Consider the following 15,314-nt stretch of genomic DNA (forward strand, 5'->3'; position numbering starts at 1 on the left):
TAACTTTCTTATATGCATAACAATAATTATTATTACGATGTGTAATGCAAATCTCACATCAGTTACTTAAAGTAAAGAGATTTTGATAAGGCTACAGTTAGTTCTTGAATAGTTTTTTTTATGGAAAAAAGTCCCATATACGAACCATTGTATTTCAATTTTTGATGTTCAGACCAGTAGGCTAGACCTGAACCGTGCGGATGGTATCCCGCAACGCTCTCAATTCACTTAGTGATTTTGAAAAGAAATTTGCCATGAAATTGATGTCTGACACGTACAATATTCAATCTTATAAAGTCATTAAATTGGGCATTCCTTTTATATGCAGGAAATTCTTTCATTTTCATGGGAAATTCTCTAATTTTCACAGGAAATTATGTCATTTTCACGGGAAATTCTTTCATTTCCAAGGGAAATTCTTTCATTTCTAAGGGCAATTCTTTTATTTTCAAGGGAAATTCTTTCATTTCCAAGGAAAATTCTTTCATTTCCATGGGAAACTCTGTCATTTTCATATTTAAATGGATACTAAAGATGCCTTGGTTGTTCAAGGGTACAAGAAGACAGGGTACTTGAACAGTGCCAACTCCAGTAAGTCGAGAAAAGAAGGACTTTGATCAAACTTCTTCGGAAGTCAAGGTGCCAAGATCAACTGACCTTATCCTCCCATATGTAAAGACCGATGGTTTGTGTGTTAGGAAAAATGCAAATTACTTTTAAAATTTGTCATTTTTTCACTAGAAGTGATTGACGAGGCGTACGAGAATTGATGCAAAGACGTACGATACTGCGAGGGACAGAAATCATCTGGCAAATAAATTTACGTTAAAATTAATATCTGATAGGCATAGAAGTCAATTTTACGAAGCCATTTCATCTGAAATGTCATTTATGTGCATGGAATTCCGTCACTTTCACGGGAAAAGCGAACGAGGTTCACGCAACGTTCTCGATTCACTTCGCGATTCTGAAAAGAAATTTGCGTTAAAATTAATATCTGATAGGTTTAAAAGTCAATTTCATGAAGCAGTTTCATCGAAAATATCATTTGTGAGCAGGAAAGTCAATTTTACGATGCCATTTCACCGGAAATGTCATTTATATGCAGGAAATCCCGTCATTTCCACTGGGAAAAGCCGACGGGGCGTACGAGAATTGACACCGAGAGACGTACGATACTCCGGAGGGCCGAAATCAGAAGACAACATGGCCGATTGTGGTGGTGCTTCGTCAACCCACAGCAGTTTCTGATAAAACATGTCTTGCTAGTGTTGTTGTTATAGCCGGCGGTTGTAGTGTGGTTATTGAGGAATGAATTCCCTGCACTGCGTGATCCACCCCTTGCCGGGGACCGAGGACCAGCTGAACGAAAGGTAGACATAAAAGACCAAAACAATAAAGGGTCTCGACCAACGCTCGTTTTGGTCTCTCTCGCTGTTTCCGTTTTTCTCCCCGTTTCTTTTCCACCCAATTTAGCCCCGACGGGACCGTGGGCGTGATTGCCAGACGCCCGCGAAATTGACGCATGGTTTACGCCACTCGTTGCCGGGATGTGGCGTCAATTCGCGCGTATAGCAACATATTTTGGTTTATGTCTTTGGCTTTTAGGCAACCCTTTATACGCACAGGAGGCAAGGAAAATGTTGGACTTGCCTATCTTGCGGCATGCCAGGCTATTTCGGCTCGTTTCAGCTTCGCCTGACTTATCCCAGACTGACCAATTCGCACCTAAGGTCAGAAAATGAAGGGTATTTACGGTTAAATATGACCTCTGAGGTTGACTCTGGCTAGCCTAATGCGTTGCCTATTTTGGACGACTTTCTATGTTGTTGGGCAAGTCTTTGGTTGGGTTAGGCTAGGTGGAGGCCTAAATTCGGCCTAGGTGGACCAGAGAAGCTACGTTGAGACCTCGGGAAGGTCCTTTGGCTCATGGCTAGCGAGTGGTCGTAGGTTATTTGGTCTGGTTACATTAACATAGATGTAGTATATTTTATAATCCTAGGCTAGACTATTTTACTATTTTTGCTGATTTAGCAATTTGATGAAGTAAGGCTACCATCAGGACTAAGCATACCAGGCAAACAACGCTTGCAACATGCACATTGCCAAGCATGAGTTCGGCAGTGGAGTTTAGGGGTCCAAATTCACTGCTCCCATATATGTGTTTAAGTTTTCTTGTCTATTTTCGGTTTCTTCTCTCAGCAGATCTGCAAACAGAAGTATCTTTCAAATAAAATTAACAGGTTTTCTGCTTACGGAAGCAGAGATTTACAATTTTCTCAAGATTCTATGGGTCTGTTGAATAAACACCCAGCCCGACCAACATGCAGCAGTTACTCAATTTACGCACCTGTTTCCGTTGCACTGCTCGCCCAAGCCAGCTCACGACCCCAACAAACAGAAGAAAGACTTGCGAACCGACCAACAAACCTCAAACGAGAGCGCTCGCAACCTATCGTCACCACCGCTAACTCCTGACTACTCACATCACCATTTTCCCTACTACCGTCTTCCTTACATCTTATGACGTCACAGCAAGAACCACTGCGCTATTCCAAACATAATGAGAGGGGACTGCCTTTACAAACACCCAATATAATTAACAGCGTACCTTGTCTACATTTCTTGAATATACAGTGCCTTCACCTACTTCATTAACCCATTTAATGTGAAAATAACAAAATAATATAATGACTAATTTTATCAAACTGACAGACGATCATCCGTATCCCCTAAGACATGTTTTTGTTTATTTACGTTCCCACTCTATTCCCATGTTTTTTTACAATCTTATCTTCTGTAAGCAGATAAACTGCAAATTTTTTCATTGTTTTCCAAGAATCAATAAATATTTGATAAATCTGTGTGTTGCTCTTGACTTTACATAATGCAGTGAATTTGGACCCCCAAATTGTAGGATTACCCCCTTAGGGCTAAGCCTATCACACAAACAGCGCTCACGGCACATAAAGTGCCAAGCATGAGTTCAGCAATGGAGGCAAATAGGCTCATGCGTAAGCGTTGTTTATGACATAGGCCAGGCAAGTTGCCGAAGCATATTATAGGTAGCCTACTTGGCTATCCTGAGCCTACCCTAATTGTGATGTTTTAAGGGAGTTGTAAAGTTTGTCCAGGGTGTCTATGCCTTTGTTCATATTCTCTTTCTTCCATCTTACTTTTCACCCTCTCCTAACAATTGATTTATAGTGAAATTCCGAGGTTTTCTTCATGTTACACCTTTATGTCCTTTTAACTGTCAATTTCCATTTCAGTGCTTTGCCTTTGTACAGTGATGCTTCAAGTTGCACCAAACCGTACAGTTGGGTAGACCAAGTGATATAGACACGAAGAACAGCAAAGACTGAACTCGGTGTCAATAAAAAAAAAAAACCCCTGTTGTTATTTCAAATCTCAAACTGACCCATATCTTAAATTGTAGACCATGTAGACACGAAGAACAACAAAGACTGAACGCGGTGTCATAATAAAAAAAACCTGTTGTTATTTCAAATCTCTAACTCAAAATTACAGTCAACCCCCGGTTTTCGCGGGTGATGCGTACCACTACCCCCCATAAATAGCTAAAATCTGTGAATACTTAAAACCCCTCAAAAAATGCTTATAATCCCCAATTTTGATAGTTCAAAACACCAAAAACCCTCTGAAAATGCTTATACCTGAATATTTTAGTTTTATCACAAAAAGTGCATTTTGTCATGAAAATATGAAAGTACAGTAATTTGTGAATATTTCTCTATGAAAAATACTGCGAATAGGCAGATTTTCCACGAATAATGTGTATATATGTCCCATAGAGAAATCCACGAGTAGGTGAGTCCGCAAATAGGCGGGGGTCGACTGTAAATTGCATAAATCCTTCCTTTATAAAGTTGGGCAATTATGACCACACCAGCTATACAATTCAATCAGACTGACTCCAATTCTTATCCTTACCACCCAGTGTGCAGCATCACTCCTCGTAGAGCATTCCTTAACCTTTATAAACTCACCGGTAATGTAGTCTCCTCCTGATGACGAATTACGTTTGATGCAACTGCTCATTATCATCTGCAATTTGTTTATTTCTGGTTTAACTTCTGTACACATGCTAGATTTCTTGTTCAAAATGCTGGTCTGTATTTTTTAAGGTTTCCCTTAATTGGCCGTTTGGGATATATGGGCCACCGTCCAGTATGATTTAATGTTATATTGTCCTGGGTAGATGTAGATGAGTTTCTCTCTCTCTCTCTCTCTCTCTCTCTCATTGTATACCTGTAGAAAATGAGGAAAAAGTTACCCTGTCTTACAGGTTACGATAAATCCCTGCTTTAGGCTTGGAAGACCAAAACATGGCATTTATGGGAAAGAACACGTCATAGAATTCAGTAATGTGATTTTTTCTCATTTCCTAAGGTGGTAAGGTTAACAGTAACATGACCTTACAATCCATTGCTTCAAATTTTTCTCTTAATATATTTCAAATGTACATACTTGAGTCCTTGACTGCATTTGTTGTTATAGTGCATTGGTAGTAATGTCTCCAATGTTCACAGTATTGAATTTCTTGAAGGTGTCTTGGTGGTTGGTTTGTTTTTTCATCCCAATAAGGACTGCTCACTCTGTTGTACTGTGAATGGCTATTAGCAGTGTCCTCTCCCTACTATGTTGCATATCATTTGTTCTCATCAGTGGTTTTGCAATTTCCATCTTAGCTGTCCAGCTCCTTCTGATTTTTAGGTCATGGTTGTGTATTTAAATTATTGGCCTTTTGTGAGTAACTGATGTTTTTTGGAAAGGAAAGTGAATGTTGCTAATCTTTAAACTCGGTGTGCATTTGCTTCATATTTTTATATTACAATTTATGTAGTAGTAAACTTGAAACATTCATTCTGCATTATGTGGGAGGATATTTTGTGACTACAGTGTACAAAATTATGCATGTTCCAGTAGCTTCTAATGATGTCATTGTTGCTGGTTGCAAAATTAGGAAATGTTTGTCAGAGTCTCAAGGTACCTACGTGTAAGGTTATATACATTGTTTTTAGTACACTTTCTCTATTTATAATGGTGTTCCTATTACAAAGTTTAACTCGTATGCCATATCCATAAGGTTATTGGTAGCTGTGTGCTGTTCACAGCTTCTCATTAATTTATGTTAATGACTCATGTCAGGGAACGTACTTTATCCCCTTTGTAGTTTGCATGTACTGCATTTTGAAATACTGTATTTTGGTTTTGTCATGAACTTTTCTTGCTTTTTAACATTGTAAGACAAGCAGAGAATTGAGTTATTTGGTGATATTTACAGGTGTGTTTAACATTGGTATTTTATAAAAGTATCTTGTTTGGTAATGATTGCATACATCATATTGTTTATCACCTTTGACCTTTCCTAGATGGTGACCCTCAGCAAAGTTCAGGGGTTGTTATCTAGGGCAAATATTTCTTGGGGGTCATTATCTTTATGATATTTACAGTCTTTTGTTTGTGTTTTTATGGTCATTCCCAATGGGCTTGTACTAAACACGTCACAAAGGTGGACGCGTACTGGTTAAAGCCCTTGGGGGTCACTATCTGGGAAAGATCCATTCACATTTATATGTACCACTAAAAAGGTACTATTTTTTCAGGCTGAAAGAACTTGGTCTTCGGTTAAACTGGTCAGGGGGTGTTGGCGTGAGTGCAGTAGCAGGACTGCGTGAAAATATCAGACAGGTGGCTATTGGTCCGTCGCATATTGCTGTCTTGACAGAAGATGGCCGTGTGGCTCGCTTGGTATTTTCAATCAACACAGATGCCTTGGACCTTAATAAGGCAGATAATAAGCAGGGGTAAGTTAAAGTTTTAATATTTTGGAATTTGTTTCTTGCAGGATGTAAGCTACCATTTGAAGACTAGAGCTATATATTGGTCCATGCTTGGTATGACATTTTTCATGAATTTTTCATATATTTTAGGTGCTATTGTTTCCTTTAAGGATAGACATCACTCTTTTTCTCTATATGTTCCCATTCTGCTTTGTGCTAGAAAAGGTGTTGTGTTTCAACATTTTTGTTTCCATTCCTGATAGAACAAAATAAATAGGCTCAGTGGTTTAGTTGAATTAGTAAATTAGTGATAATCCAGTGAATACTACTTTCAGTCATCTCTTGCAGGAATAAAGTTTATAATGGTCAACATGTTTACAGGAGCTGTAATAAGAGTAGCAATCAGAATAGCACGAAGCTCACTGCCCGTATGTCCACGGGTGGCAGACGGATTGTACGCACTACGTCCGGTTCTGGAGGAGTACGAGGAAGGGGGTCTGGTGTTATTATGGGATCGTCTCGCCCCATGTTGCCTGCTCAGTATGTCCCAGAGGAGCTTATATCCCAAGCGCAAGTGGTGTTGCAGGGTAGAAGTCGTAACCTCATCATACGGGAACTTCAGGTGAGGATTCTTCTTTTCCAGATGTGTCCTCGTCCACTCTTTCTACATAACCAACCCTAAAAAGACAAAGATGCAAGGTTTTCAGTCCTTGAGGAAACCTTCATTAAACCTAATTGCAATATTAAGTAAAAGAGATAAAAAATATGAAGGAAAGGAAAAAATGGCTTGTTGCCTTTTCAAATACAAGTACAAACACCTTGCAAAAGTTGAGAGAAGTTTCAAAGGCTGCCATACGATTCTTTAAAGATTTCTACCTAAATTTTGCCTTGTACACTGGGACAAGGACGTTTCTGCCAGGATATATACGGGTGACTAATTGGAATGTTCTCTCACTCCTCAGCGCACCAACCTTGATGTGAATCTCGCTGTGAATAATCTCCTGTCGCGTGACGATGAGGATGTGGAAGAACCAGAGGAGAGTGGTGATTCTTATGTGCCAGAAGACTTGATCTCCCTCTTGGATGCTGGAATATCTGTGGCAGCAGATCATCCGTCGGTCATCATAGACGCTGATGCCATGTTCTCTGATGACATGTTTGGTTACTCTTCCGTCAGAAGGTATGAACTTGGACAACCTTTATTGGGGTTTGATAAGTAGGCAGATGAAATTTTTTTATTCTCTTCTGTTTTGTGACATGTCACCTAAATTTCCATGTAGCGTATTTTTCCACCTCTGTCCTTCTCAGACTTTTGTAGATCCATAGTCTTTGCGTAAGTATGTAGACTTTTGAGCAAGTTTTTTAGGTCATAAAACACCTGAAAACAGGGTAATGACTTATCAGTGTCTGCAATGTGTAAAATTTCTCTAGCTGCTTTCATTTCATGTGCTGTCTTAGTGATAGCCAGAAGAATTATGTTAAGAGTTTTTGGGAGTCTTAACATTTAATATGTAAGATATTTGATTGACCTTTTGAATAATTGCAGCCGGTCGGGTGGCTGCCGAGGACGAGCAGGTGAGAGGGACAGAGAAGGCTCTGCAGGGTCTGGAGGATCTGAACATCGTGCAGACCGAGAGCTGAGGTGGCGTGACCGTCATTACTCGGGACCCCGTAAGTGGCTCTCGAACGCGCTGCTGTCGGTTAGAGTCACGCAACCCCACACAGGTTTGTTTATGCTCATGTGAATGAGGCAAGTTTAGAATTTCAACATTATGATGAGATGCAATATGTATGTTTTGGTCACAAACTGATGGATGCTGTACAACATTGAAATTCAGAATTCTTTTATGGCTAGACTGTTGACTTGGTGAAAACCATGTAGATTAGCTTTCCTTTTTTCTTTTTCTTCACATAGTGGAAATTTGGGGTTGCTTTGAGACGTGGTGTCCCCTCTTACTGACTTAGGAAAACTCGGTCGTTTTCACCATAATGAGTTGGCATGCTAGTCATAAGTAAAAAAAAAAAGAAAGAAACAGCCTCAGTCACAATGAGTTGGATTCTCTCTTCAACATCAGAAACTTTACTGCTGTGGTTAGCTTTAGGGATTCTCACCAACGAAGCTCTTTGTCCTAGGTTTGCATTCTCTCTCTCTCTCTCTCTCTCTCTCTCTCTCTCTCTCTCTCTCTCTCTCTCTCTCTCTCTCTCTCTCTCTCTCTCTCTCTCTCTCTCTCTCTCTTTACAGCTTCAATATTCTACTGCAGTTACCTCGAGATTTGTTGTATGCTCTCTCTCTCTCTCTCTCTCTCTCTCTCTCTCTCTCTCTCTCTCTCTCTCTCTCTCTCTCTCTCTCTCTCTCTCTCTCTCTCTCCAGCTTCAATATTCTACTGAAGTTACCTCGAGATTTGTTTTATGTTTACATTGGTACCTCTCAGCTTTTTCCATTTGTTTTATGCCTACATTGGTGCCTCAACCTTTTCCATACACTAACACATGGTCAATTTTAGTCTTTTTACAAGAAACTAATTTAACAAATACTATTTCATTTTGTCTCTCAAGTTGTACGCTTTATATCTATTTAAGTCCATTATGTAAATTTGTCATAGAAATAAATGCCAAAGATTAAAATTGCATTGCATTTTTCTATGCTATCTTTATAGCTACATTAATTTGATACATAGGCTGGAAATTTTTCCCTAGTTGGTGCCTTTTTGCTTGGATTCTGTTCCCTTTTAACAATGTGCATAGGTTTTTAAATTGGACGGGTGTTTTCTTCACTTTCCAAGTTGTTTGTTTGGTTAATTTCTGATGTAGGTGAATGTTTGTGTAGACATGTTATCTTTTAGCAATTCATCTCAAGTTACAAGTTATGTCCCTTTGACAAACGTCATATCTTTACCTCTTTACTCATTTTTAACAGATCCTATTTTATGTATCTGAAAAAGATTTTACTCCATGAGATGTAAATTAGCTTGGTTAAACATGCACATTCCCTGGGCAGTTGAGATATCAGTCAAGGAGGTGCTTGAAGCTGATCTTGACAGTCGCAGGTGCCAAGAGAGGTTGCTGGTGTGTTAGAATTCTTTATGCAGGTGAATTGTGAGAGATGTGAGGGTTGAAAATAGGCTTGAATTGTTCAGATGGGTTCTGGAGACACTGACAAAGCATAGGGGGTTGGACAGTGACTGAGAGGCCACAATTTAGCAAAAACAACCATACAGGCAATCCCCGGTATTTGCGGGGGATGTGTAGCCTACCACAATCCCTTACGATCCGCAGATACTTAAAACCCCTCTAAAAACGCTTATAACTGCCTATTTTGATAGTTCAAACACCAAAAAAAACTCAAAAAATGCTTATGCAGTACCCGAGTATTTTAATAGTTTTATCACAAAAAGTGCATTTAGTCCTGAAAATGCAGTAATTAGTGAATATTTCTCTGAGAAAAATACTGCGAATTTTCCACGAATAATGTGTATATATCTTCCGAAGAGAAATCTGCAAATTGTGAGAACGCGAATTGGCAGGGTTACTGTAGTCCTCTTGTATTGGAATCTCAAAGCTCCATTTACACTTTGCTCATGTTTTGTCTGTTGATGTTATTTTTTAGTCACTGTTGTGGGCATGACTAGCTTGTATATCTTGGTGAATGCAGGAATAAGTGTAAAGAAAGCTTCTGTGAGTTAATCTTTATTAATAGCACATCAAGGGTTAAAGTAGAGATAGGAATCCGTTTTGTCTAGAAGTGAATGGTGTACATCCTCGCTCAAAGGCAGTAAAAGAGCAACTGATGAAGTCACGGAGTACTGCTTGGGCGTGGGTGGTCCCACTTGACTTGTGGCTAAGGAGAGATTCCACTTGTCCCATGCATATATAATTTTATTGATTTTACTGGATTCCAGCTGGCGCTAGAAGATTTGTCACAATGTTAAGACCGAGGGTTTGTTAGTTATGAAAAATACAAATTAATTTGATAAATGTTTTTTTTTTTTTTTTTTTTAAATTGGTGACCTTGAGTTTAGTTTTTCTGGCCCCTAATAATGGCTGGCCTCAGAGAAACTTGTTGCAAAAGTCACAGCTATACTCATCCTTTCATATGACTTCTAAATCAAGGATGAATCCTTAATGATTATGTTTTAATCTGGCCACTGAAACCAGCTGTGCCATCTAATCATGCTAACTAAATTCAGGACCTTATGCACAAACCTCAGCAGTACATTGGCCCTCTTACATGCCTTGCTCTGTTTGTCTCATAGTCTGTAAGACAACTTGCCTCTTGGACATTAAGGGCTTAGTCTTTTATCACTTTGCGGGTCTCCCCCCTTTTTTCCTCCCATCTAGAAACAAATAGATTGGTTTCATCCGTGCTAGCTTTCATTGTATCTGCATTGTTTATCCATGCTACTCCATGTATATACTGCTAGAATATAAATGCTTTTGAGCATAGGTTGTTATAATGAATAAGAAGCTGGAATGGGAGTAAAATGTATACAGAAATATAGCAGTGAAGCATGAATACTTGTATGAGCTTTGAAAAATATATTAATGGACTCAAGAGGTAACAGAGATAGTGGAAAGAAGTACTTTTGAATAGACTTCACCTGGACTGTTGAAAACTGTGAAACTTGCAGAAATTAGACATTTTCACAAAGTTATTACTCGGGTAATTGCTAAAAGAAACTAAATAACAGTTACATATTGCTGCTGGATTGACCAAGGGAAGGCCAAAAGGAGGTCCTCCAATAATAAACAAGGTTGATTGTGTTAGCCTTTTGTGAAGAATTCACTAATGAAGATTGTTTGAAAGTTTAAAAAGCAGTTCCTGTACCACATTAATTTCATTCCTGCAGAAACTTTTGTAGATTAGTAAGCATTTGTAATTTTTTGTTGAGAAGGGATGAAAATGCTTTTTGGCTGACATTTCTGTAGCCATTTCTGGTGTCCCTAATTCTTCGTTGCAGTTTAATGGTGACCCATTTGCTGTGTATATTGCAGTAGATATTTTTACTACTTTTTCTCTTGTTTTTGTTGGTGAGGTTGCTCTTTTAAGTTTTTGTATTGCCGAGCAGTGCTTGCTATTACAGCATATACCAAATTTGAACCTATACTTCACATAAAATTTTGCTTTGCCTTGTCTATGTATGATTTTACTAATAAAGGTCATTTAAACCATACTAACTGCATGTTATTTTGATTGAAATTTTTTTATCTTGATATGATTTTGGATTTCTGGTTTAGACAGTGACTGAATGTGAACCCAAATTTCTCCTGATAGTCAAAATATTTCAATTTTGTTTTGTTGAGCAGTTTTCTGATGTTCGGTGTTTGGCTCTATAAATCCAAAGAGGGCAAAGCTAGATTGGGGAATAAGATATAGAATTAATTCAGAGTTTAATTTTTCCTTTTTCAGAAACAGCAAAGAAAAAAGATTCATTGCTGCCAGACGCCATTGATGTAGCAGACAGCTTACAGTACTGGCCAGAAAGACAAGGCAGTCATCCGCCCCCTAGGTTCTTACACATTGCAGCTTTACATTCAGAACTGGTGGCTGTGTCTACCACTGGCCAAGTCTACCAGTGGAGATGGGCTGACAAGGACCCTTATGTTCACCCAGAGGCGAGTTTTGAGTGTGCTTGATGTTATTTATTTTAACCAGATGATTTGGTAGAGCATATTTGTGTGAATTGTGTCTGTGCTGGAACGTGATTTACTTGAAGAATGAGCCGGCATAGTAAACCTCCTTATGATAAAAATAATGGCTAGCATTATATATAGGAACTACAAAATGAAATGGAACATTTATAATTAACAGAAAGAACAATATCTGTTTGTTTTAAAATAAAACCCATCATAGATGGTTGATGAGCTATAGTATTTACCTTATATGAGCTGATATTGTTGTGAGGTTTATTGCTTATCAATGCTTCACCTTTTCTTTTACTTTTAATCTATTCCTTGTGGACCCGTTCTGGTTCAACCCTTGTGAACAAATTACGTGTGCCTTCTTCTAGAAAATTTACTTAATGGTTTTATTATTTTTAAGGTGATGAATGCAGTGATCATTTAACCTCTTGATAATTTTGATAATCCTCCTTTAATTCATTGGATTTATTCTGTTCCCAGATTCCAAATGTACATCATCCCAAGGCGGTTCCTCTCGGGCTAGTTGGGGAAAAGGTAGTTTCGATCAGCGCCGCTGGCGTGAGATGTAGCGTTGCCACTGAATCGGGTAAAGTTGCCACGTGGCTGGATGAGACGTTAGCTGACGTTGCAGCAAAACTAGAACAACCAGCACAAAATTTCCCCGAAGTAAGTGGTGCATTGGAGGTGGGCTTAGAATAGGCTGTCATTTGTTTGTTTGGATTTTTGACAGTGGTTTTCAGTAGCTGGTCTCCCTTGCTCTTAATTTTCTTTTGCAAAATAGCTTTTTGGAATTGGTTTTCACATGGTTGGTGTGGTTTTGTACCGCTGGATAGGTTATTCCATTTCAGTTCATTTTGGTTATCAGCAAAATCCCAGATTGCTCTGTAAGTACTCGAACCATACTTCATGTGCAAATCCTATAAACCATCCCTACTACTGTATAGGAACTTTTGATTTATCTGAGATTTCTTTAGTGCACTAAATATACTTTCAGTCATTTAGTCATTTTCCGTGACATATTACTGAAATTGTGAAAGACTAAACATGTATTGATGCATCTGTTATCACCTAATTCTTGTCATTTTTTCATTTACAGCTTCAGAATGACAGAATATTGTCATTACACACTTGCCAGCTGTACACGTGTGCTTGGTGTGAATCGGGGTCCTTGTTTTGGTGGGGAGTATTGCCATTCAACCAGAGGAAAAAACTGTGGGAGAAGTTCAGAAGTAAAAGTCGTAAACAACGTTCAGAAATCACAGAAGGAGTACAGGTGAAGTACTTGAATTTTTCTTATTCACATTTCTTAATTTATGGAAGTATTTTTTGTATGAGGTTATTGAGCTTGGCTACTTCAAGGAAGGTGACCAGTTTTATCTAGGGGGGCTTTCCACAAACAACTCCTCATAGGCTTTCTTGTATGTAGTACTTGTTTTGTGAATGAAGTAGTGAGAAATAATAAAGAGTCAATAGTGATAGATAAGAAATTTTACAGGCTAAAGTTTGTTACCTGCATGGACACAGCCAAGTGTACGTTAGTGATAATGTGTCAGGTTTGTTGGTTTTAAATCTCTTCCATCCGGAATAATTTGTGGAAGGCCCTTTATTGTCATTTGAAATTTTTTGTGTGCAAGCTTTATGACCTAGTGCTAACAGCAGAATCTGAGGAAGCAATGATGGAAATGTTTAAAAGAATGAAGAGTGGAATGGGGAGGAGAGGACTGGAAAAGGGGGCAAAGGAAAAAGTAGTCTGGAAAGTGGCCGTGTAAGTGGAAGGTTTTTGGGGTAAACTTAGAACTGTGCGTTAAATGTAAAGATTGTGTCACGTTTGGTACCCAGAATTGCAGAGTGTACGTGGAGTAAGAGGTTTTTGATGCTTGATGTGCATTACGAGAGCAAATGGAGGATTGTTGGAGCTGAGTGCCCCTGTTAGGCGTATGGTAGATGGGCAAGTCTTGAAAGAGTAGAGCTTTTCTGTTACCACTGAGGGGCACTAGACTGAAAGCTGAGAGAGCAGAAAGAATGGGAATAGCTGCAGTATAGACAGAAAGGATAGAGAAAGTTAGACTACTAAATGAATAAAAATGCCCCAATAACAAAGAAAGCAAAGACCTATGGTGGATGCACATAAGGCCTATACTACTTTATGCAGCAGAAACAAGTGCCCTGACATGGAAAGTTGTGGTTTTTTTAAAAGGTATGGTCATAGGGTGTTATTTTTCATGGTGGGAGCAATGCTGGGAAGATTGAGGTATAAAGAGTCTGCAAAAAGAAAGACATAAGATCCCATTTTGAGATATTGTAGCAGTGTGATAAGATTGGATGAGGCCTGTAGGAATGCGCAGGAAATTATAAAGAAAGGGGGATAGGTGAAGACCTAGACCTGATGGCAATTGGGCAAAAATGAGCACAGGAGAGAGAAGACTCGAAGAACTCATTTCATGGATAACTAATTGTAAATGTTGATATAATAACTGAGTATGGAAACCAAATATGCTTAACTAAACTTTCTTTTTAATCAGGTTGGAATGAGATCTTCCCCAATGTACCATCCAGGTGCCTTGGCATTTTCAACCTCAGGAGGTGTACCCAAAATAGGCCAATTGATTAATGCAGCTTGGAATCTCAGTGATACTTGCAGGTCAGTTTATTTGTACAAGGATACTTTGCATTATAGCTGAACTCCGTTGTTGAGAACAGTGGATGTACTGTAAGCCTTTATTTCAGGTTGCTTGTAGCTGGAACAAGATATTATGTTACCTTGAATATTCTTAGTGATGGTGCTCATGTTTACTCAGAACATCCTTGCTATACACTTTGAAGTTAGATATTCTTGTTTCATCAGATTTGTGACCTCTTATTTTATAACTTCTGTTTGATTTCATTCTATTCAGTATTTCTCTTTCTTCTGTCTGACCCTTCTTACTCTAACACCTGTCTCACAGTGTAACTGCAAGGTTTTCCTCCTGTTACACCTTTCACACCTTTGTCAGTTTCCCTTTCAGTTCTGAATGACCTCATAGGTCCCAGCACCTGGCCATTGGCCTAAATTCTATATTCCATTCTATTCTGAAAGACTTTTGGTGATTTAAACTTCAGAATGCAGGAAGATTAAGGGTAAATCTGTTATGCCAATCCCCTTTTTCAGGTTCAAAATCCTTCCCCCAGGAGGGGTCAATAGTGGTTGTAGCACTGGCTTGTCAGGTGGCATGGGCAGTGGGACCAGCAGTAGCGGAAGCAGCAGTGGCAGTAGTAATACCTTCCAGACAGGCAGCAGTGCTTCCTCCACACAAAGGTATTGACAACATTTCATGTTTCTTTTTTTTTTTTTTAAGTGATTGCTATAGAATTGAGTACTATTCATGACTCGTATCTTAGTGTTGCCATCTGTCAGTCGAAAGTGTTGCCAACATCAATATGTTTTCTTTCTGTATTTTTGTTGAAATATTGGTTTTATTTGTTTTCCAAGTGGTTCAAATAGTAATTGTGGGAGTGGGAGTAGTGGCAGCAGTGGACTTGGTGAGAAGAAAACCACAGCCCCTGAAGTGTTAGGGTCTGTTGCCAAAATACTGAAATGCGGAGACAGCAAGGAGTCATCAGACAAGTTGGATATGCCCCCACCTCCATCGCCAGCGTCAAGCACTTGCTCGGATACAGGTAAATATTACTGGCTATTATTCGCCATCACATTTACATTATTAATGATAAGCTAATGCCTGCTGTTAGGTCGGTAGTCTCAAGGACGAAATCTTAGTATTGTGCAAGTGGACCTCGTTCCTGTTTTTGTCAGCATTGCATTATCCTTATGTAAATGGCGCTCCTTGGGTTAAGAATATAATTCATAAATGTAGATCTTTATGGTAGAGG

At 38.9% G+C, this 15,314-nt stretch overlaps 1 protein-coding gene across 3 annotated transcripts in view; it reads left to right on the forward strand.

Annotated features, from left to right (window-relative positions):
- The first annotated feature begins 1,186 nt into the window (after nucleotides 1–1,186).
- Nucleotides 1,187–15,314, forward strand: part of hyd (E3 ubiquitin-protein ligase hyd) — a 51,216-nt gene continuing 37,088 nt past the window's right edge. For 2 of the 3 annotated variants that reach the window (XM_067133160.1, XM_067133161.1), the window contains exons 1-11: nucleotides 1,188–1,373; nucleotides 5,631–5,831; nucleotides 6,189–6,429; nucleotides 6,770–6,987; nucleotides 7,354–7,532; nucleotides 11,215–11,420; nucleotides 11,928–12,113; nucleotides 12,544–12,720; nucleotides 13,970–14,088; nucleotides 14,596–14,742; nucleotides 14,917–15,104. In XM_067133160.1, coding sequence (XP_066989261.1) covers nucleotides 1,312–1,373; nucleotides 5,631–5,831; nucleotides 6,189–6,429; nucleotides 6,770–6,987; nucleotides 7,354–7,532; nucleotides 11,215–11,420; nucleotides 11,928–12,113; nucleotides 12,544–12,720; nucleotides 13,970–14,088; nucleotides 14,596–14,742; nucleotides 14,917–15,104 — 1,924 coding nt within the window. In that variant the 5' untranslated portion in view covers nucleotides 1,188–1,311. Of the gene's footprint in view, nucleotides 1,374–5,630; nucleotides 5,832–6,188; nucleotides 6,430–6,769; nucleotides 6,988–7,353; nucleotides 7,533–11,214; nucleotides 11,421–11,927; nucleotides 12,114–12,543; nucleotides 12,721–13,969; nucleotides 14,089–14,595; nucleotides 14,743–14,916; nucleotides 15,105–15,314 lie in introns of all 3 variants that reach the window. The other variant, XR_010858132.1, reaches the window with a different exon arrangement.

The sequence above is a fragment of the Macrobrachium rosenbergii genome, chromosome 33, assembly GCF_040412425.1.
Source record: "Macrobrachium rosenbergii isolate ZJJX-2024 chromosome 33, ASM4041242v1, whole genome shotgun sequence".
Taxonomy (NCBI): Eukaryota; Metazoa; Arthropoda; class Malacostraca; order Decapoda; family Palaemonidae; genus Macrobrachium; species Macrobrachium rosenbergii.